Source organism: Scomber japonicus, chromosome 7 (genome assembly GCF_027409825.1).
Source record: "Scomber japonicus isolate fScoJap1 chromosome 7, fScoJap1.pri, whole genome shotgun sequence".
NCBI classification, from domain to species: Eukaryota; Metazoa; Chordata; class Actinopteri; order Scombriformes; family Scombridae; genus Scomber; species Scomber japonicus.
In genome coordinates, this window is record NC_070584.1 from 12,050,540 (window position 1) to 12,075,835 (window position 25,296).

At 40.2% G+C, this 25,296-nt stretch overlaps 1 protein-coding gene across 1 annotated transcript in view; it reads right to left on the reverse strand.

Moving 5' to 3' along the window:
- The window catches only part of ncanb (neurocan b), a 128,516-nt gene that overhangs the window by 44,454 nt on the left and 58,766 nt on the right, over window positions 1-25,296 (reverse strand). The window contains exon 10 of the mRNA XM_053322366.1: window positions 3,591-3,707. Coding sequence (XP_053178341.1) covers window positions 3,591-3,707 — 117 coding nt within the window. The remainder of the gene's footprint in view (window positions 1-3,590; window positions 3,708-25,296) is intronic.

Genomic DNA, 25,296 nt, shown 5'->3' on the forward strand with positions numbered 1-25,296 from the left:
CATGGTCTTTCATGATGGTCACCATGTCAAATTAGACATCGTAGTGCTGTAAATTCTTGCTGTGTCTTAGTTGGGAGACTGCCAACACAACACTAGTATGATCCTGAAGATACATAGGTTTTAATGTCAGGTGGTTTCACAATCACTATAGCTGAAGGGTTCTCTGGTGCACATATATAAATACTGACACAAAAAGTCAAAACTGTCCTAACATGATGGTAAAACTGTACAGTAAAAATGTCAACTTAGTGTTCTTGAACAGTGCTCTTTTGCTGCTTTTAATCAATTATCTAACCATCCACCCTCCTACTAAGAAAAAAAAAGATCACATTATATTGACGTCATCTGAAATGCATCATTTCCCTTGTCACTCTGATGTTACTACAGGTCGTTTTTGGTGACTACATTTACGCGCTAAATGGTGTGAAATGATACAACATGAAATGACTTGAAATTGGTGTGTTATTCATTTGCTATTTGGTGACAGCAGGCTGGATTACAGCCATCATTAGTTATTAGTTAAACCTGCATTTGTAAAAATGTAAACCTTTCAAGGAACAGTGTTTGTGTTGCTTTTGCATGATGAATTGATTCTTTCATCTGGAGTCATTTTGAGGAATTTATACAATCTGCCGATACTTATGGATTTTGAGTGTCACCTGAGATTGGTTTGCACTGCTTTTGTTCTTGTTTGTGCTGACTGATCTTCAGCCCAGTCCAAGACTAGCGAGTTTTCAGGACAGTTGGAGTGAATTTATTAGATTTCCTTGGATGTACAATGATCTTTTTGATAATTTTTTTAAGAGCAGCAGGGCAAACTTCCATGTCACTCCTCACTTGTCAACAGCAGGGTAGTAGGATTAGAAACATTAAATCTGAGATATTTGACTATTTTACATGGACATAATCAGCAGAGGAGTAAAATCCCCTGCTGGTGCATTTGTTTTGGGATATATTTTAATCTCTTGTATCTGTGAACATATATTCATCTCAGCTTCGGTGAAAAGAAAAAAAGTAATTCATCATTGTATCTCAACACATGGTCATCAAACTGACGTGCTGTGATGTGCCTCGTTAATCACTTAATCTGCTACAGGATCCAGGCTTTACTGGTCCTGATGATGAATGGGATACTGTAACCTATAGATTACAGTTTTTGGGTGTTAGACATTATTGTGCATGTGTTTCTACTGACAGTCTCCAATCAGTTTAGATAAGGTTACTCATTTTAGAATACAGATGAGGATTATAGTCTTAAAATCTAGAGGAGCTGGAGTTCTCTCTCTCTCTCTCTCTCTCTCTCTCTCTCTCTCTCTCTCTCTCTCTCTCTCTCTCTCTCTCTCTCTCTCTCTCTCTCTCTCTCTCTCTCTCTCTCTCTCTCTCTCTCTCTCTCTCTCTCTCTCTCTCTCTCTCTCTCTCTCTCTCTCTCTCTCTCTCTCTCTCTCTCTCTCTCTCTCTCACCCTCATAAATATTAATTACAGACCAACAGTAGAAACACAGCCCATCAATAATGCAGCTCCCCAAAATGCTCCTTCCCAAATAATTGCAGCTACATGCCAAGTCCTGGAGACAGCCTCTAAGGTGTGTTACAGCTGTTGTGCCGCTGCCTCATTTTGCCTAAATAATCATTTCACGTGGAGCAGAAGCGGCGCAGAATATATTGGTTTATATGCTTTTCTGGCAATAATGGGGCTCTCTTGGCTGTATCTAAACTGATTTAAAAGAAAGACCTTCAATAATCTATTCAACCATGAATGATGTACTGAAGGAAATGCGAAACAGAGAGCGAGGCACACACTCACCGTCTGCAGTTATCACCTTTAAAACAGCACTGTGTTGAATTGGTAAAATTGTGGCCAAGCTATGCGGTTATAGGCAATTAACCTTTTTGCCTTTGGCTGTAATTAATATTACAACATCAGATATGCAGCTGTTTAGCAACATAATCGACATCACACAACACTTTTGTAACACTAGGAAAGTCATCTAAACACCCCTCAGAGAAGAGAGCCACAGGAAAGACATTCGAGCACATAACTTATCAGTAAATAACACATATTTTATGAATGCACTGTTCTTCTACCATTCAGGCTACTATGTCTTAATCTATTCCAATCACTTCCAAAAACCATTTGATGGATTGCTGATTGATCTCCAATGGTGTTAATGCACAAAGAAACCTCAATGTTGCATAATATGTGCATTAGTGTATAAGCATTAAAGGTTATTGATAATCAGACCCAGGACAATATTCCTGTCATGACCCTTGACCCCTGATCTATGACCTCTCTCCATAGGTAATGATCCTTAAAACCTCAGCCTATTGTCTGTGTTGGCATGAATATGGAACACGCAGATCTAAAGGCTAAAATAGGATTCAGTGTGTTCGATGGTCTTTTCTAATTCATAAGCTTCAGGGACAGGAACATTGATGGTGCATCTTGTCTAATAAGTGTTCACACATAATCCTTAACGTGATTTGATTCAGATTAACATCACATTTTTAATGACATGTCCTTACAGTTGCTCCATGCCCTTTTGAACAGCAAATGGAGCTGAAAACAAGCTGTGGGGGGGGGGGGGGCAACTACAGAGAGAAGGACAGTGCCCACATTCCATTACAAAACATTGCAACTCCTGTATATAATCTAATATTTACTATGGTTCAGCCCACGGTTATTTGGCCATGACCCAGAATCAATTTGACAACAACTTTGGGACAATGTGTTAAAGCTCAATCGAACCCCGTGGATTTCATGTTGGTGTATTTCTAGAGGTCTCATCCGAAGTGAGAAAGTCACAGATGATGTCTGCCAATGCCACATCTTCTCCTTCTTTTCTTTATTTTCCCTGTCCTGCTGCTCCAGCACTTTAATCAGCTACTCCACCCCTCACTGAGCTCATAGCTCCTCTGTGGCCTGTGTGTCCTTGCATGTCTCTGTCATGCACGTACACACACACACACACACACACACACACACACACACACACACACACACACACACACACACACACACACACACGCGCGCTCATACACCTAAAGCAGTGCACAGCCATTTTCTGACAGCCATATTCTCCGATCACACAGCTGAATGGAAAGATGAGCTGCTTATACTCTTGGGGCAGAAGGTGAAAACACACACACTCACATGCCTGCGTGCACACAAACACACACACACACACACACACACACACACACACACACTCACATTTGAACACATATAGCCCACATTCAGCAGTCTCTGTCACAGCTGGCTAACTTGCAGCATATGGATATTCCCCATCCACTTTCAGTCAGGGAGCTTGATCCAAAACCTCTGGACCTGACAGGAAAGCTCCACTTGGCTTTGTGTGCTGCAGTGAGATTGTATCCAATCTCCAGCAGAGTCTGACTAATAAACTAGGAAACAATGCCAACACGGGGAAACTAGCTAGTGCTTTCCTCCAGAATTAATTGCACAGTAGAGTAGATCTGGTAAATGCTATCCCAACATGCCTTTCTCTATTTCCCACAGTGACACAGCATCTGTCTGAACCTGCTGTAACCTTAAAGGTCTTTCGTCTCAGACTTGACCCACAAGTGACTCACCAATCTCGCAGCTCTCTCCAGAGAAGCCCTGAGGACAGTAGCAGCTATAGCCATCACCCTCCTGCAGGCAGCTCCCTCCGTGGAGACAGGGGTTGGTCTGGCATGGGTTATTCTCCACTGTAAAAGACAGACAGGGAGAAGGGAGTTGGGTTAACTGGCAAATTTATAATTTATTTTCGACAGAGAAAAAGCATTACGAAAGTGCCTCGCATGTTGACAAACTATGACAGGCGGTGAGGCAGCATTATGCCCCTGTCACCCATTCGCTGCTTATGACAGAGACAGAGGAAGAGCGGGCAGACAGTACGTAGACTTGTCCCTGTCTGTGACTTTCCACGCGGTGACAGATTGGCTGTTGTTGCGTCTGTCGTGCCCCTGTTTATCATGACTGATGCTTGCTAGGCGAAGGACAATGTGCTGAGTCGACCCCCCTCCTGCCGCTCTCGCACCTTACATCGCAGGTTCCACTGATGAGCCAAGGTCCTCATAAATTAGCTGATCATTGCCCAGTCACGCGAACTGGCGGGCACCTATTTTTATGGCACATTACTGCATCGCAGAGAAGGTAATAAACATATTTTACGTAACTGGGGTATAACTCGTTGCCTCTTCATGGGAAGTGTTTTGGTGGATGAACGGTGAAGATTGAGGAGATTAAGTTGTAATTATGGCTCTTGTATTTTAAGATGGGACAGAGGGAGGAGGAGAAGTTGACAAGGATGGTTAGAACGCAGTGCGGGCGTTGGGATTTTTTAAATTCTGTGTGCAAAGAAGGACTACGGGGAACTAGCTAGATTAAGTGTCTTTTTATTATCCAATCCTGATAGGATTGCAGCCCCTGATACAATCTGTCAGGCCATCTAATACACTGCATCTTCTCCATAATAACACCCAGACCCACTTAATGATGTATGAGCAGAGAGTTGCTGTGAACACTGAGTGCAGTTCCCCTGAAAGTCTGGGAATACTGTTGTTTGTGTGTGTGTGTGTGTGTGTGTGTGTGTGTGTGTTTATGTATGTGTACACTCGCTAACATATGTGTGTGTTCCTGAATGTTTGCGTGACCCTGACTCACTGCATGCTGCTGAGATTTAACCTGAGTGTGTGTTCAATTTCCTGTGAAACAAGGTGATAGACTCCCATCGCTGCAAAGAGGCTGCTGTTGATACACAAGGCAGGAGAGATGATGGAAAGGCTGCCTTTGAAAATACATAAAAGTGATTCGCTGAATGAGAAAAACCATTAGAGACAGGCTCATTTCTTAAATCATCAGCAGAGTGAAAAAACAACACTACGTGATTTGAAAACATACACTGCTTAAAGGTTAATGATGTACTGATAGAGATGGTAAAATTTTCATCTCATGACACTGCTCAGCAATAAAAACACACAGAATACGGTCAATGTGAATACCTGGTTAGCTCTAAAATGTCAGGTAATGGAGGAGAGGAAATGAAAGTGAAGGAAAGCAGCTTTTTGTATCCATCCATCCATTCATCCATCCGTCAACTGTTTCTGCTGCCAAAAAACTTTAATGCTTCAACCTTTAAACTACTGAGAAATACATTTTTTATGGCCAAATGATAATAAATTGTAATAAATCACGTTAATATTTTTCCAAAAAAAGAACTTCAGTTTATTCTTATTTTCCACTGGCTGTTAAATAATGCTTGATTTATTGTTCTGCCATTTCTCTGTTGCTGTCGTCGCATCGAGTGAGAGTGGATAAAAGCATGTCAGTGAAATAACTGAATCTACTCTCACTACTGCTGTCCACGACAACTTTTCAGGTAAATGAGGCGGTGTGAAAATGCGAAATGCTTTTCTGACTCAAACATAAACCATACTCACTCTGGCTGACAAATTCAAAATATCAAAATCATATATTTTTTTGGCAAATATACTTCTCTTAGTGACTTGTCTATCACTTTTACATCAAAATGCTTACAGCACCTTCAATTCCAGGCGGATGGTTCCTCTAATCCACTGTAAAATCCTGCGTCTTTGTTGAAAGATCAAGGTGAAATTTTATGGAGTTTGAAATAGCATGTGCGTGTGTTTGTGTTGCATTTTAAAATATAGAGGAATAAGATACTGCATTTCACCTGTATAGGAATACCAGCTGAATGGTTTTCCTCAACATACCATAAACATATATTCAAGATTAAAAAGAAAACCTTGAACTTCAGTTTGTAAATGTACCTGTGTCCTTTGCAATCTCCTATGCATTAATCTGCTGGTGAGACACGTATAGCACTGCCAAAGATAAGTCTGACAATCTTAGTATCTCTGCATGTTTTTCTTTTTCTTCTTTTGGCATTAAATCTCCACTACACATACATCTCGCCACTCTGAATCACAATCACAACCCAGGCGGACATGTATCTGGAGCAGTTGGAAAGGCAGCGATGCACACAGTGTAACTGACAGCTGAGGTCCAGGTCATCAGGTGGCCTCAGTGAAGAAGGGTTCAGTCAATCAATTTTTATTTATATATTTATTTTTTTACTGCAATACTGCAAATGACTTTTTCTTGTCCTTGTGCAAAATTAAGAGTGACACATCTTAAAATGTAAGCTCTATAAGCTCATTAGGATCTCGGTGGATGGAATCACTGACTGATAGTCAAGGAAAAACTCTGGCAAGTTTGGTGCGTGGCAACTGTGTTTATTCACACGTGTGGGCATCCATGTGTTTAGTGCCTTAAAGTGTATTCCTGTTCCACGATAGAAGCCAAGAAATATTTATTGGCATAATTTGACCAAGTTCAGCAAAACTGCTGTGATAATGAGATAAAAAGGGTTTTTCTTCAGCTGCCATCTACCAGCACTGATGAACAGTGTTTCTGACAGAGTGGCAACACAGACAGAGAGCTGAGCTGGTCTCCTGTAGCAGAATAAGACATTGCTCCAACTTGAAGACAATTGGTAATGACCTATTACTCACAAATGAGAATATGAATGCATCCCAACTTCCTTAAATTGCATACATGCTTCCCTCACTTGCTTCCCATCTTTGCATCTTAGTTCCTCCCACTGAGGATGCGCGGAGAGACGCAAGGAAACCATGCGAGTAGAGAAAATGAGGAAATAGCTGATGTGTCTAGAGAAATGAGACGTCCTTTCCTTTAAAGCATAATGGAAAGAGACATCAGTTTCTGATGACGGTGGCAGATGATAACAGCTGGATCAGCTGCCAGGCTGATGTCAGTCAGTGTTTTGTCTTTGTAGCCTGTTACCTGTTTGACACCTGCACATGAATAAAAACCTGCATTTTGTATTTATACTGTGTCCCGCTGAGAGGCACATGAACCATTTATGATGGCAGAATGAGTTTATATTATTTATTCATTATTTGTGTCTGTATTTATTGATATTCTGATTGTGAATTCATTATTTAATAACCCAGAATATGATTACAGTGTATTTTGAACACTGAAATGATTTATTATGCTAAATGTTTCAGGGAAAATTGAAATTATGTAACTCTTGTCAAATCTGACACTCAGTGGATTTTTTGACTCACATGAGTGAATGGAAATGACGATAAATGATGTAAAATACAAAAAGTGTTCCTTGCTGACAGATAGATGCTCCCTCAATTCCATATAATCCATAAAAACAGTTAATGGGGGAAATAGCATATCAAAGTAAATTGTAAATGGTTCTGTCGTTGATCAGACTGACAATTAAGAGATTTTTAACTTGATGGTGAATCATAAAACAAATAAAATATATGGAATGATAGACTTAAGTTGAATCTGCAGTTTGCTCAGTGATGCTGGGGTGTATCTGATCAGTCAAATCAGCTGCAGCACCTAATCAATAACTTATATCCATTAAGGGGGCATGTCGGCTGGTGAAAGACTTCAGTGTTGGCTTCTCTTTTGCATCCTCACTTATGGCACCTCAGATATCCCTACTCACTTCTCAGAGCAGAAATAAGAGCTGTGGGACGACTTCTAGTTCAAATAAGGATGGAGAAGTGAGAAAAGATCAACCAAGAGACTTGGGATCCTGGGTTCTTCACCATCTGTCCGTAAACACTAGCTTGCAGACTTACTGGTGGTATTATTTGTACAGTACACAGAACTGAGACAGCAGTCACCAACTTTTGTGGTAGAGCAACATTTCAGGCCAAACATGAATGCTTAAATGCATGAATAGACACATAACTTGTGACTGGGATGATTTTTTTTTTTTGTGTCGTTAATCAGGAATGTTTGTGTGCATACATGAAATGCTAAGAATGAATATGCAAGTGAAAAACAGATTAAAAAAGCATTAAGAGAGAGACTATGGACCATGGGACAGAGGGAAGGAAACATTTAGTTTGAGTACAAGTATGCGAGACACAGAAGTGGACTGAGAATCAGAGAGAGAGAGAGGGAGGGGGGAGAAAAATGTCAGCTGGGGACAGACATAAAGTCACAGAGGGAGCTATCATACATTTCCTCCTCTCTTAATGCTTGCTGCTAGCTTATGATTAATTACACACTGGTCTTAAAATAGGTCGCCTCTTTCATTCCTACTTTGTGACTTTCTGTTTCTGAGTAAAAGACAGAAGAAGGGAGAACACCAGAGTCAGAAAAAGAGGAGGGATGAGAAAGAGTGTCTGTTTAGCTCTGTATGAGATAGACACAAGGAGATAAACACATATAATGAAGGAGACATACAATAACACCTCAGGGGTTCAGTTTCTAAGGATGAGCTTTGTGGTGTGGCACAAATTCATTCTCACTAAACAGATAATGTACAGTTTTCTTTTCCAACACTGAACAGATACTGCAACATCTCTTCAGTGCAGAATTTGTTAAATTATCTTCTCCTGTGTGACATTTTTACTGCTCTATAGGGTCGTCTTAAGTTTCTTTTTTTTTTCTTCCAAAACCTATCAGGAGAGAGATTATCTTAGTGTTGTGGCATATTTGGGAAGCTACTCCCTGATGTCAACTCATGCATACACTTAGGATTTAGAACGGACCATAAAAGAGGATTGCGATAAGGAAAATGTCTTGAGTCCTATTAAGTCTGAAGCTGAGTGGTTAGCAAATTGAACTGAATGGAAACTCACAGTAAAGGCTGTGCTGACGGAAACACTGTGATGCACAAATGCACACAGCAAAACTGCTCAGTCCTGCACTTACATTTTCTGTATATACACCTGCTTATCACCTGCTGTGTTGCTGTGCTAAGACTCACTGAACCTTGTAATAGCTTTGCTGAGACAGAGATCATACCTCGGCCTGTTCCAGTGTTCCCCCTCTTTGAGCGTGATAAGCCATCACCTGGGCCCCGCAAGAGCTGCCCCTTTAAAATTTAATGCAACAGTTCATTTCTAAAAAGGTACTGAGGCACGCAGAATAGTTACAGCCATATGGGTGACTACACTGCAAAGTATGGCTTTAAATACAGTCGCTGTCGTCACCACGGGGATGGCTCGATGAGTCTGTAGTGTGAAATATTTATATTGTCACTTTCATGGTGGCTACAGTGAACATGTGTTTTGGGTGTTTGGTGATGAGACAGAGCAAGAAAAGGCATACATAATACATTAGAGAATGTGTGTCTGTCGATGTTGCATATCACCTACACAATACCCACATCAATTAAGTGAATTCTGCACAAAACACATCAGCTGTGAATGACATCAGTTTACAACTTGAGGCTTATTTCTGTAGTTTTGGCATCATTTTTTTATCGTGTTAAAACTGCAGTTAGCAACAAATAATCAGTATAATAGTCAGATGATTTAAAAAAAGTCAAATGTTTACTCATATTATCTAAACCAAATATGAGCACACTTGAAACATCCATAATAATTCTTGTTTATAACTATGGCAAATGCTGTAAGTGAAAGTCTAATCAACAAGTTGCCTGTAAACTGTGATGGATGATGACAATTTGGTGATTGATGACTACTACTACTAAATAGCTGATGACTTTTTTATCTCTTGTGACTTCTTTTTACCGGAAAAAAAAGAATGAACGTGAAGAAAATGACTCCTATCTGAAAAGTTAATAGTTAGCAGCAATAACTAGCAGGCATGGTAGGCTATCTGGCGGAGTAATCTGTATGACTTGTATCACTCCAAGTTTCCATCTCTCCCCGGACAGCATGGACAGAGGCAGACAGACTCACAGGTAGGAATACAATCCATGTATCAACGTCCCCCTAGACAGGCAAGTCACTCGCTGTAGATGAGCTACAATTACTGCCCGGCAAGCTGAATACACACCAGGGGAAAAATGAAACCTACTTCTGTTGAAATATAGATAACACTTCTCTCTAGCGCAGAGTTACAGAGCCCGATGTGGTCTCAGATCACTTCAAAAGGATTGATTTACAGAGGTGAGCTACATGAGGGCAGAAAGGGAGGTGGGAGAGGAAAGAAGAAGAGATGGAGAGAGACAGAGGTTATGTTTAGTTGTTGGTAGAGCTGCTCTAGTTTGTGCTGATTATGTCAGCTCCCTGGCCGTCAGTCTGCAAAGTCAGACAATCTAATGCTTGCAAAAGCTGTCAGTCTGCAGCTTGGAGTATTACTCTAAACTCCTGAGCCTTACAGTCTGAGGTCATAAACACAAAGGGGAGGATCAGCACACCTTTCCTGTCTGAAATCAGGCATCCACCTCTCCTTTTTTAACTGCAACTACAGTTAGTCATGAACGTTTACCTTTTCAGACCTTTAAACAATGATGCAAACGAAACAATCTGAGGTTAGAAAGGAAGAACGCAGTTTGGAGAAACTACTTACACCTACAGGCAAGTTGTGACATTTTAAGGGGTTCACAATCATAAAAGGCTGAGAACAGCTGGTTATAAACCATGATAAAACTCACAGAAAGTTTATAGGAAAATACAGCAGCTTTAATGAGAGCTTTAATGAGAGCTGATGAATTTATTGGTTTGCTAAATACAACTATTATGAAACAAAACATTGATTCTGGGCTGTAAGTGGTTGTAAAGATCACCTAATTACAATGCTATAAATCCAAGGGATCACATATAAATTCAGCTGCTGTAAATAGTAATAATGCCTTATTGATTCGTTTTTTTAACCCTGCTACTGGTCAGCTATACTGTGGGATGTCATCGCGAAGGAAAACTGGAAAGTCAGATACTGTGAAACAGAGCTTGAACCCAGCTTGACCACTTGAAAGGTTGCAGATGCCACCCTGCACCCTGTGGGAATGTGTTCATATCTTTGAGGGAAGGTGGTAGATGGAGCAGGTGTAGCAATGTGATTACTGTACCAAGTCTGAGCAGAGCAGCCTCCGACAAACTAGGATTGATGAGCCCTACGGGGAAGGGAGCAGCTATTTCTGTCTGTCTGACCACATGTGGTGCCCAGTGTCTGCCTGCATATACACACCTGTGTGTGTGAGAGTGTGTGAATGTTGTGTCTTCAGGGGCGAAAGAGGTGAAAACAACACTGCATGTAGACTGCAGTCATCAAGTAATCCATTACATTATTAATTATTACTGAGCAGACTGAAAGTGGCAATCAAACTCAGATTACTCAAATTACTCAGAATAGGTTGTCAATATATTAAACTGTTCCAACTTATTATTTATTTATGGTGCTGTTATCAATTTACAATCATATTTTAATGATGTAGATCAACCCATCATGTGGATGTGATGCTATAAAATAAAAGAAGCTGTGAAGACAGAAGAAAGAAAAAAGTTTCTTTATGTTAAAATATGTACTTCCACACTAAAAATACGCAATGATAAAAAAATGCAATGAATAAAAAACTCAGTCATTTTTAGAACAGACTTTCTGATTCTATTTCTATTCCATCCCCGCCATTGAAAATAGCAACTTTCCATTTTCAACTTCACCTCTTTTCAACTGCACAAAAATGTTTTCTTCCTGTCTGCATCAGAAAACACACACACACACACACACACACACACACACACACACACACACACACACACACACACGCGCACGCACACGCACACACACATGCACACACACTCTCTCACAAGCTATGGAAAAGCATGACACTTGCAATTAGCTACAGTGCCAGAAGCCTGAGACAGCAGAAAGCAGGCGATGCGCTCTTAGTGAGCACCTCGTGGACCAAGCGTCACACTGAATCAGCCTGGAGTGGACCAGGGAGGAGTAACATGCCAGCAATTCAATACAACCCAATTCAGCAGGCCTGCATGGCGAGACTGACGAAGAAAATTGAGAGTCTATTGTTACAAGAGCGGCACTTGTGGCGTCTCCATTCGCCCTAAATAAATTGCATTATCTGGGCTGTCAGAGTGGCAGGAAAATAATCCATCCTGGCTTATCATCACAAACACACTCTATCCACTTTGTGTTTTTTTTCCCTCTTCTCTTCAGTGTGTCTTTGCTCTCATTTTCAGGGTTTTGTGAAATGAGAATATTTAATCAACTATATTCCTCTATTTTTAATCATCCGACAACATTTTACACACACACACACAATACTGAAAGAAGGCAGAGAAGAAAGAGGGTGTAACAGTCGCTCTCAGTGATGTGTCATGAAATATACATATTATGACTTACATGGTAAGAGCACGTATTCTTACACATCAAATGTAATGAACATGCATGTATGCCCAATTAATGCCCAGTCAAATTAAGTGAGGGATGTACACACAGATGTAGGCTGAGTTTCAGACATATACTAGATCATTTGGTGCTTGAAGCAGTATGACAAATAAGTATGTTCTTGACCTTGAAGTGCACATTGTTCATCAGCATGCTCTGTTCAGCAACTATGGTGAGAAAGTGTAACTCTTACAAGAAGAGATAGAAGTTGTATGCAAATTATGTTGCACAGACAATAGGTGTTGGTAGTTCAGTCTGTGTGTCACTCAGTTGATGAAGCGGTAAGACTAAAAGCAAGTCCATATAAAAGAGGTGAAGAACATGTGCAGCATTACATAATAAAATTGAATAATGGACATAAACGCCTCACTTCAATTTTCTCCAAGCACCTGACAGATTTCGATCAACATCAAAAACACAACTGGGCTGTAATGTGATTAGAGTCAGTAAAACAGGCTGTATTATGCACCACTGCCTGCAGACTGAATGAGAGCCCTCCTGCGCAGGTGATGGAAGCAGGACATGTACCGTGCAGCAAACACAGCATACGTATGCTTAATAATCCATAGTGGAGAAAAACAAGTTTCTGTGTACATCATATTAGTAATATTACAACTTTATGTCTAAGTGGGTTAATGTAGTGTACATAATGGACACAATGCAAAAGAAGTCTCTTTTTGATTTTTAAAAGGCTTTTTTTTTTTTTTTTTGCAATATTGTGGCTGCATGATTATATTATTTAAAGCTGACAGGGGTGTGTTAAAAAAATCAGTCAGCACAAGTACAGAATGGTTATTGTGTTTATCATCATACAATGGAAACAAGTTAACCAGACCTTCAGTTTCTCCACAAATATCAGTTCAATTTACAAAGACACATTATCTGCCTTGGGCAACACATCTGCAGCCTACAGAAAACATTATTTATCTACTTAGAGGAACTGATTTGCACTCATCTCTCCATTTGGTGATCTACTTGTCTCATGTGACTGGCACAACTGCTTAAAATGGGATGAGACCAAACATTTTACTAGCTGAGAAGACAAAGATTAATCACCAAACCCTTTTTTATATTCTATGTCTTCCAAGTGATTGTAAATAAAAAAAAAAAACGAGCACTTGGACTCTCCTTCACTGAGCATATGACCTTGTGCTTTTTTGCTAATGTGCCATTGAAATAGAGCCCTAAGTCAGAAGGAAAAGCAAGACACACACACACACACACACAGTGAGAGAGATTGGAGATCTTGGTTTTCCTCTGTGGTTACTATCAAAAAGTTGTTCTGACAGCAGGGCAACACTATTAGGAGATGCAAGCTGTGGGCAGGAAAGTCTGCCTGGAGACCTGTTTAAAACTCAACAAAGAAGAACTACTTTACATGACCAAGTGCCCCTGCCTGAAGAAATGTCTGAAAAGAACCTTGCTTAAAAAAGTTCCTCCAAGCTACTATCACAATTTCTAAAAACACCCTTTTTTCTTTATAGCTCACCAAATTCTGCGATTTACCCCTTCATAACCATAACCTACTTATATTTAGAATAGAAACCCTCCTCCCCCTTGAGACTTGACATTTTCATTGTCCCCCTGCTGGGACCCATCTGTGGGTGTGTTGTGAGGGAAATTATTGTATGAACATGAGAAATGCTGGTGTGAACTTCTGAAAGGTTAAAAAAATGCTTAGTGACAGTGACAGAAACCATGTCTGCGTGTCTGAATAGTATGTTGCTGTAGCATCTGTTCATGCTGTAGCATATCCTGCCATGGTGTGAAAGAGATAAAGGAGTATTCACACCCCTCTTCTGAGCTCGCTCCTCTGCAACAGCTTGTATGTCTGAATCGAGTGTAAGTGAGATATGCCCTGAGTGTTGAAGAAAGTGAGACAGTACTATATTTTGAAATTGTTTCTTTCCTGATTGAAGTCAAGTGCAAGAGGTGCATTGCCACAACGGTGTCTGACATGCCCTACATGAAGAGACCCCTCAACCCTTCCGCTCGCTGTGGGCTGGCTGCTGCATGATGCATTGTGACTGACGCTGGGAGCCAAACACCCCTGCTACTGCTCAACTCTGCCTTCAGAGCCGACGGGAGTGAGAGGGAGTGAAGTCAGTCAGGCAATCTGGCAGCTCAAAACCCCAGCTGGGTGCACTCATCCTCTCCACTGCCACTCCTCTGTAGCTAGAAAATACCTCAATTTGAAATCATACATTTCGCTGTTAACCTTGATGGCAGGCAGCTCCATTTTCGACAGCCTGCATGTGTGACTGGCTGACTCACTGATGGATGTGTGTGTGTGTGTGTGTGTGTGTGTGTGTGACTGGAAATGGAGAATGAAATTCCAAGAGGGACATCTTAGGGACGCTGCTATTCAAATCTTGTTGGGTGTGCTACAGTAATGTTATTTATGGGGTCTGGTGAGCATGATTTCACATCATAATAAATCTATATCCAGATTCTTCATGTTTAGAGGTAATAAAAGCAGTATGATTACACCGAGAGAAACTGATCTGAAAAACAACACGTCTGTGTATGACTAGTTTGTCTCACTTCTTTGTCCTCTAGGAGGACAGGCTTGTTAGATACAGGTAGTGAAATATTCCTTCAGTGAAAGGAAGCAGATTCCTGACGTCTAATCTGATAGGACCTGAATACTCCATTGTACCCGTTACCCACATAATCCGACCAGGTTAGTCTCTCCCGTTCTGCACGTCCACACAATGGCTCCATACAGAGGATTATATTCCTTCCGACAGCACCCTGCAAGCTCCATGTCTTCTTCCATCCCTCCCATCATTTCCCAATCGGTGGCACACATAGGTGAAGTTGTTTGTTGCTTTATAAAACTCTACAGACCCTCAGGGGCCCTAAGGCTGTACCTGACAATAAAAACTCACAAAGAGGGATTCATTGGGGAAGAAATAATAAAAAAACAAGACTTCTCAGTGAATGAATGACTGTGCTTTTAATGGGGTGTCATATGGCTCAGCAGAGGTCTTTTCTTATCTGGTTTACAGACGTGACTAAATGAAAATGACTACAATAAAATCAGAGGAGATGACGAGGCCATGATGCTCCAACAAGCAGCTGATGGATTCATCTGCTGTGTGCCTGAATGTTTTACTTTGCAGTTTTACTCCTCGTAGAGCCAGTTGGTTTTACTGTGTGTTCTCCAAAGCCAAGAGGAACAAATGCTCACCATATTTGGCCAGTGTGGGAATGGACTATTAAACACTAATGACTGTACATTTCCAATCCAAAAATGCAAAGTTATGAAAAGTTGAATGGGAGCAAAAAAACCCCACAAATTCTCTCACAACAAGGCTTTAGAAATATGTAAACACAAGGCACTGTGCTAACAAAAGAAATACATGGTTAATTAAAAGAGTGCACTACTCAGCCAGGTAGTGATTTGAGGAGCAGCTCTGATATCTTCCAAATTTGAAACATGGATTTATTCATGTCGTATACCTAACTTCAGTGGGTCATGACATATTGGGTATGGAATTAATCTGCAGATGCTCTGGTTCAAGATTAGACCAAACGACTTTTATGGATGTCAGTTTTTTTAAGGTAAGCCTCGATTTAAGACTAGCCAATTTCCAGAAATGGTAGAGAAAGAAGATGCCTCCCTTATGGGACTCCAGCCCAATGCTGGTGACACAGACCCTCCAACTGTCTCTAGCATCCCAACTGAGGAAGAGGAAGATGATGACAAATAGCAGACCCTGACCCCCCCACATCTGACCTTCTTTTAAGTAGGAGCACTTCACTTAGTTTGAAGTGGAGTTACTGTAACTCAGGGAAATTGACTTGAATCAGACAGACAAAAACTCAGCACAGCTTTTACAACAACAAATGGAACAGATGTGAAAAGAGATAGAAAGCATACAGACAACCAATCAAAAACAATTACTCAGACAGAGAAAAACCACAACAGAGGCCTATTTACTCTGACAGCAGAAGTGAGAGAACTACAGCAAGTAAAAAAATAGAATAGAGAGAGAGAGTTGCACTGTCAAAACAAGTGAAAGAGCTAAACCATGAGAGAGAGAGAGAGAGTCACAGAGAGAGCAAACTGCTATAAAGACCAGTTTAGACCAAAGATTCACAAGAAGACGAGTTGCGACTACTTGCAAAATGCCAGTTTGCAATGTTTTGAAACTTGCCAGTTTACACAAATGTGACTAGACAAGATAGTCTATTGTTTCCATAACAACAAATCTCTGTACCTCCGTTCAAACTGCCAGCTTTTCAGACTTATTTGCAGCTGGATCATTTGTAGCATCTTAAAATATGAATGAGGATAATGATTGTGAGTTACTAGCTACAGTTGCAAGTTCTAGACTTGATGAAAGGGCAAAAACAAAAAACTAGAAGGTCAAGAGTTTGGAGCCATCAATATGTGCTTCAATTGAGTACCCAGGGGGCTTATGCAAATTTCTGCTGTGAACTTGTAATTTCTTTAGTCATCCAGATACAGCTGTTTGCTGCTGCAAGCAAATTGATGAGATGATCCTCTCTTTGCTGCTTCCACACTCTTTTGTCCAGCAGTTGATGCTGCTGAAATAGGTGAAATAACTTTTTAAAGAAGCCACTGATGCACTGGTGATGCACTCTAACATTCTAAAATGTTTTTTAAAATCTTATTACAAATCTTTTCTTTACTCTAAACTGGTCAAAGATCTTCAGGGAGAAATGCAGCTGGATAGAGGAAGCGTCAAGATTCAACTTGTTGCTCTGACAGAGGAAATTGAGGAGGGGGACAGAGCACTGGATAGTTTGAAGGAAGAAGTGACCTCTCTCACTGACAACTGGCCATGGTTAACAGCCAGCAGGATGATCCCCCAGCCAGAGTCCAGCAGCCACACCACATACTAACATGGTCTCATTAGACCAGATAATCTGATAAATACTGCAGAAGCAGAAACTGTGTTACTGAACAACTCAAATGGAAAATTTGTTGATGAGGAAAGGCTTGACATGGTCAGGGTGGCAACACTTTGGTGTCCAATGCAGCCATGGGTGTTCTCTCTCAGTTTCACCCTGTCTCCCCAATCCACTTCTTATACACACAGTTCAAATGACCTTGAGGGCGCAACAGGAGAGTGGCCTGTCTCTTAGAGCTCTTATGGAGAGGGCATGTTGTACATTCGCTAACTCTTAGACAGTGAAGTCCACTCTGTTACTTAGGAGGCATTTCCACCCACACACCATACATAAAGTGAACTTTAGCATCTCCAGAGACTGTGAACTATGTTGCACACAACCCCTCTCTCACTGTATAAGATCTTTATGCTCATGTACACCTCTTCAAGGAAGCAGTTCCACAGTCTCTTACCTCTCATCATTTAGCATACTGTATCTGTTTGGAATATTCAGGTTGATTTATTTGATTCAAAATGTAGAAACCTAGACAAGGTTTTCTTACTTATTTTGCAGGAGACTAGGTACAAGGGAGATGCCCCCATTGGTTGTGTTCCTACCTATAGAGAGTTTATAGTTCCATCAACAAAACTAAATGGAGTCCCAGGGTAGAGACTCAGGGGGAATGTTGATATAGTAGAAGTCAGAACCAGTAGACTCAATAGGAATAAGGAAAAAAGGGAAATATCACATTTGGTTAAAAATTTAAAAAGATTTCCACTGAGAAAACTATTTTTTTAATGTGCAATTTATATTCCCCAATAGAATCTTCATATTTCAATGAAGAGGATTTTTTTCCACCATAGAAGAAGAGATCAGTCATTTCCAGGCCCAGGGATCTGTGCTGATCACTGGAGATTTTTTTCTCTGTTATATACATAAATGTGCCATTAAAATGCACCGTACAACTGTTAGCTAGTTTTAATCTGCAGTCCCTTGTCACAGATAAAACATATTACAGCACAATACTAGTCAAAAAAATAAAAAAATACACAGGATAAAGAATAATAAAGAACAAACATAGTACGTAACATTTTAATGGTAGAACTGCTGAGGAAGTAGACAGTACTGACGGTAACAGTTACATCACTGGAGCTAAACTTAACTTTCCTATCCTTCAAAAGAGTAATAACTATGACAAAAACATGAACAAGATTGAAAAAAAAGGTCTGGCAGCTTTGCAGAGTGCTGGGACTGTACATTATCAATGAAAGACTGTGAGGGGACTTCTTTGGACGCAATACAGATTGTTCAAACCTTGGCAGCACCACTGTTGATTATGCAGTAACAGATTTAGACCAAACCTCTTTGCGAGCCTTCATGATGAAAGAAGAATCACGTCTATCAGATAACTCTCAGATCACTTTGCATCTGAAAAGAGCAGACACGGGTAACACATGTTCTCAGCCCTGTTAGCTGTACAAAATGAAGAAGTGAGTACAGATGGCCACAGAACAGCCTGGAGCAAAACCAGGAAGCAATGGTCAGTGAAGAAATAGTCTTTTCTAGACTACTTTGTGGTTCAGATCTACCCTCAGAAATACAGAAGGTGTAGAGGTGTGTGTGTGGTAAACATTAACCACACATTGGTTTATTATCAGACTTCAAATGCAAAACAATCAAAGGAAATGAACTGGGAAATCAGACAGCTAGGAGCTCCACCTTATGCCACTGACACACTACATTAGATTGCTGTTCTTTTCACACAACACAACCTTCTGTTTTGTAGTCTCTGTAGTCTTGGAATCTTGAGGTTGTTGTGGTTTGCGCACCACATGACTGATTGGTGACAGCAGGTCACACATGACATCATATTTCACCAGAAGGAATCCCCAACAAGTCTGTCTGGTCAAATGACAAAGGTAAATGAGATAAAAAAAATATTTTTTGCAATGAAAACATAGCTGCCTGGTAGCTATCGTGGTTTGGTAAGGATGGCAAGGTTAGAAATACTGAAAAGCTCCTGTTTGCCATGTCTGCCTAACCCAGGGTCTTACACTCTCATTAGCCGTAACTCTTCACTGCCCTCTTTGCCAGTCACAACCCTTATCACACTAAAGGAAAAGGACACCCCGACAGGTTGAGAAATTCAGCCTGCTTTATATCTTTTGGGTGTATAAAATATTGGTAAGCTCTCGGCGAGCTCTCAGATAGCGTCCTTGAACAATTCACACATCGCGATTGAGATTTGATTTGCGAGTGCCAAGCAAACGCTGCTTAGACCTCTGATGATGGGGCTTTTTTGGCAATCTCCAAAAAACTTTTGGCAAGTGAAAACAATTATGTAGTGTGAACTTGCCATTACTGTGTTACTGTGAGACTCAATAACAATATAAACACACTAAGAGCAAAAAAAGAATATCTACAAAAACAATTACAATTAGTTAAATAGTCGCTGGGGTCAAATACATTCTGGGAAAATTGAAACGTATTCACCATGAAACGTTACATGAAGAGTCCATTAAAAATTAAGATACATGGAAAAGTTTGAAGACTCAAGTTTGAAAACTCAAGAACACATTTTAGAAAAAGTAAAAGATCTTAAAAGAGCTATTAAGAATAAGCAGAGCCCACTGGATTACCCTATCACAGAATAACAACTGGAAGACAAATTGAAGGTTCTGCAACCCAAACATCATGTTGGCTAGACAGCATCCTAAATGAGAGGTTAAATATACCAACAGAGAATGGTAATTGGCCATTCTAAAGATATTCAACTTGGTACTAAGTGTGGGTTATTGGCCTGAAAGCAGGAGAGAAAGGCTGATCACACCCATCTTCAATAACAGAGACACATTTGATGCCAACAACTATAGAGGCATCTGTGTTCTTATTTCTTATTTACTTCATTCTTGCATTTTAAGACTTTACAGACTTCCTCATCTGTCTTAAGCTAAAGTAAAATTGGATTCCTTCCAGATTACAGAACAGCTGAACACATTTTTACCCTACACATGCTAATTGAAAAATATGTAAATTAAAATATATGCATGCTTTGTTGATTTCTAAAAAACGTCTGATTCAGTCTGGCATGAGGGATTACTTTATAAACTAATAAAACATGGTATATGGCGGGAGTACTTTGATGTAATTGAATCAATTTATGAAAATAACAAATTGGCTGTCAAATTTGGAGATAAACACATAGACGTCTTTCCTCGTGGTAGAGGGGTGAAGCAAAGCTAGCCCCACCATCTTCAATATTTATATTAATGAACTGACATTGTTATTAGAACAATCACCAGCACATGGTCTCACACTTCAAGACACAGAAGTGTCTGTTTTATGCAGATGACCTGATTATATTGTCTCCTACTAAGAAAGGTTTTCAGCAGAGCCTGGACCTTTTTCTATCAGCACTGTCAGGACTGGTCTCTGACAGCTAACATGAAGAAGACCAAAATGATCACTTTCCAAAAAAGATCGAGGTTACTGAGAAATGACTCAACATTTCGTTCCGGAGCGGATCTGGTAGAATTTAGGGGTTACTGTAGTATTCAAAAAACATCTATCAAATTATGGACATATTAAAAAGAGCAACTCTTCCTGTTACCATCATAAAGACCTTGCCTGCCAAGAATTAAACATAGAAAGAAGTCTCCTCAGTCAACTGGTCCTTAGGTTGGCCGACCTTTCACCTTTGACATCACAAACCCGAGCCAGCCTCACTGCAGTTACACTATGACATGAGAAGATTAGACCTAACCAAATTATAACTAAAGTGAAAGAAAACACACAACACATCACTTATTGGAATGATATTACATAACCATAACACAAACAAGAAACAAATTTGGCCCTATACAGACTGTATACTGTGGCAGACTACCTAACCACCATAACTCATCAGACACTGTGCACACTCAGTGACCATAGTCTAACAATAAATAAGTGAAGACTTGGCTGCCCACAGACTGTCACTGTGATGACAGAATTACACTTTCTAACAGAATGTCAAAACTACTGAAATAATAGAGAGGAAATCTGTTCAAAATCTGAAAAAATGCTCTAAATTCTGAGGTCAAGTGTTGGCTGCTAAATATGTAACTTCCTGCCACAACAAGAGACAACCAGTATGACACAGACAGACATTTATAAATATACTTGTACTTACCATATTCTATTTTCCGCCCCCATCTCCTTTAGTTTTTTGTTGTTGTTTTGATGTTGTCATTTACACAGTTACAGCTGTCCTACTAACATCTCAATAGTTTATTATCAGTAGATTAACACTTGTATTGTTTTTCTTTTTCTTGCATTGTTAAAGTCACACTGAAATTGTCCCAATACTTTCATAGTCGGTGTCATAATCGCAACAGTGCTTTGGCAACACATGTCAAATGTCATGGCAATAAAGCCTGTTGAACTGAGCAGAGTCATTAATCTGCCATAATGGGAACTCTGGGTCATACAATCCAGAAAATAAAGTGCAGCTGCCTCTGATGGGGATCCTAGAAGCTGAATAATCAACAGGTTTTGTTCTAGCGGCAAAGATAATAAAGCATTTTTATGATGCCATAAAAATGCCTGCTTAAGACAGTTTTTCTGGGTATTTCCAGGCGCACTGCAGAATATTAAACCTAGTTTTTGATGTTGCATTAGTTTTACAAACATAGCTGTTTGCTTCATTGACTTTTAAATTTATAAATCAACACTTTCCATTCTTCACATGTCAGTGAACACTCTCATAACAGATATTTTCCTTGAGCTTCTCCCCTGCTTTACAGAAAATCGCTTGCTGAATTATTTAGTCATTGTGTATTTTTTATTTTAACTGTTAAAATAACAAACAGCTCTTTGCAAAAAGGCAAATATTTGCCATTCATATCACTGCTCGCTGTAATGTTCAACGACCTTTTTCAATACATACACTTGACACTCAGCATCATGAGCTGCTGAGTTTACATACATGTAAATGCAATGCAAGTCTTTAGATCTGTAAATGGTTGCTAATGCTTCTGAGACTTGACCATTCATATTTAAATGTCAGACTCAGTAGATTTTTATTATCATGAACACAAAAGGCCTGATGTGAATTCTCACCACAGTGTACTTAAGCTCATTTTCAACACTTTGGTTGCTTCATTATTCCCCTGGTTAACAGGATACAAAAAGCCTCTGCTCAGTTAGCACAGAGTGGTGTGTAACGCCATTTCATCCCACACCGCGATGGAGCCCAGTGTCCCTCAAGGCTGTTCTTTAACAAATCCCATTCATTTAATAAGCAGCAGCCAATAGCGCAGGATTAGATTTAGCACGAGTGTTTGATATGGAAAAATGGTGGAATTACACCATAAAAAGAAAGAAGAAGAGGAACTTGGAGAAGGGAAGCGGATAGGGTGACAAATTAGACACTGGATGGATTTCAGGGAGGTGATTTAAAAAAAAAAAAAAAAGTCAGTGATAAGGACCCTGCTGGAGTTGAGGATTGTACATGGTACATATATGGTTAGATGGCAATTGATTTGCCTTGTGTTGTACCAACTGGAGTTCAAGAGGCTGTCAAAACATTATGCCAGACAAAGTCAGAACAATGGCCAGGAGGAGTAGAGTAATAAAAGATATCAAGTCAGGGATATAGGGAGTGAGGGAGACAGAAAAAAGCCAGAGAGATAGGAATGGTGAGAGACAAGGAGAGAAAGAGGCAAAGAAATCAATAGACTTCTATATGCAGCATTGAGAATATGCCCTCTCACTGTTCCAGACAGCCTATCCAAGGACTCCAGCAGCCAGCACAGAAGTTGAACATCTATCCACAGGCCCATACTGATAACACACCACGCCAGCCTGTCCCTGTCTCCATCTATCTCCTACTTTGCCCCCTCCACTCCCAAACGCACACTCCAACCTATTGGCTCTTCTCCTCCAAATTTAACACTCTAATTTGGTTGAGGGCCCGTTGCTTTGTTATTGATGTTGCTAGATGTCTGATCCATCTTGAGTCTGGGACAAGGTTCGAGTCGAGATTGCAATAACTCAGAGGCTTCCTGTTCCCTGTTTGCCAGCTTACAGACAGAGTATCCAACTGGCAATTTAAAGGCTGGAGAGACAGCCGACATAAAGTAGCTGAATCCACTTTCCGTGCTTTGTCACCCCCAAAGGCTGCATGCCCAACAGCCTTAGAGTCTGCAGGTGTTTGAACGATTAAAAATCAATGACTGTATGTTTTTGTTATGATAAAATTTAAGGATTATACAATATGGAAATTAAGATATGAGTAATTAAGGAGGACATTCAAATTAAATTTGTTTACTTTCTCACTGTAAACAGGATGGCAGTGTTCACATCAGAGGATTAAGACATATTGTGCGTTTGTGCGTGCATGCGTGTGTGTGTGTGTGTTTGTATGTGGTGTGACATGTAGGATGGATTATCGAGGTTTACTCCTGCACACTGGTGCTTCTTCACATATATTTTAGTTTTTATGTGTGTGCACGTCCACCCATCTGTGTGGGTTTAGCTGGAGGCCAGAGCGATGGGGAATTGGAAAGCTGGATGTGGCATTATATACCGGTGTCTTATCACTCTGATATATGGCAAAATAGGACACAGAGGGCTGAGACACAGTTCTCTGATAACAACACAATGAATGAAGATTGGAGGGAAGTACAGAAATGTAAGGAGAGACAGAAGGAAGGAAAGAAAGAAAAAAAGAAGAGGAACAATGTGCTCTCTAGAGGCCCATGGGACAATGTTAGTGTAGTCTCTGATCATTAATTAAAGAGGTTTATGTACTCCCACCAGCCTTGTAGAGGACACGCTAACCCCTCTCTCCCGCTTACTTCTCTTGCTCCCTCCCCTTCTTTCTTCCCAGAGCTGTCCATCCTTTTGCCCTTTCCCTCCTCTCTGTCTCTATCTCTATGTAATGGGCAGACAACCAGTGCTGTAATTTTCTCTGTACTATAACTGACAACTACAAAAGGTCACACAGAGGGAGGTATCTCACGCGTCTAATCACTCAACAAGAGCAGGGCCACTCGGTCCATTCAAATGTCACCATATCAGAAATACTGATAAAGAAGTAAAAAGTACTTGCGTACCCTTGTATTCATAGTTTCCTTTCATTTCCTCATGTAATAAACAGCAGGATGATACATTAGTGAGTATGACGACCAGGAAAGAGCAACCCTGTCATAGTAAAATGTCCTTCCAAATTCTCATTATAGTATTTAAAAGTTCACTAATTAAAGGATCAGATGAGGGTTCATGGTCATGCTCGACAGGAAGCACTCAGAAAATGTGAAACATACAAAATCAAGCACCCCAACTCGGGCAAATGAGATGGACCTATGTTGAGCTGTGGCACTGTTATTGGTCTGCTGCTGTGCTTTATACTGAAAACACAGTTTTATCAGAATATCCTCCTCATGTTGTTATTAAGTAACAGAAGGCCAGGCCAGGCTTCACAATCTCGTATAAACTAGAAAACCTGACCAAAGACGCTTCCCCTAGGACTGACATACTACTCAGAAAATAGTCAATGCTGGTGAGTGCAATATTGAGTGATTGCACTTTATCTCAAAACATAAAGTAATTAAAAGTTATGCTACAGTACATTACTCATTTTCATCTGTCAAATGTATGCAACTTCTTTTGACAGAATGAAGTTCCTGTCTGAATGTTTCATCTGATTCAGGTTAGCATGACGTGTATGCCTTGTCAAAAAGTTGTTATTTTAGGTATTAGTGGTATAATGCCTCCATGTAAATGCAGCTACAGAATTCCTACCAGTTGTGACCTCACCGTGTGATGACTTGTAAAGACAAGTTTTCGAAATGCATTTTACTGCGCTGGATGACTAATGATCCATTATTTTAAAAATATATTTTTAAAACCCAGAAAATAGCAGACGCTAAGCTAAGGATGAATGATTGGCATTAGTCTTGCAGAAAAATTGTACCCCTTCTAGACAGATACATAAAACATTAAGTAAACACATTTTGGTCGTTAAAATTACAAATTTAGACAAGGAAGAAAATGAGTGGCCCGAAGAATATAGAGTTTGTTATGTGCATTTACTTGCTGCCACAGTAGCAGGTCCATTAACTATCAAAAGAAATCAATGCGAGCATGTTGAGACAAACAGCACAGACACTGCTATTATTGTGAACACGAACAACAAGTTCAAGGATGGAGTGCAAGACAAGAAAGTTGAGCTGAACAGGAGAGAGAGAACGAGTGAACATGAGCAAACTA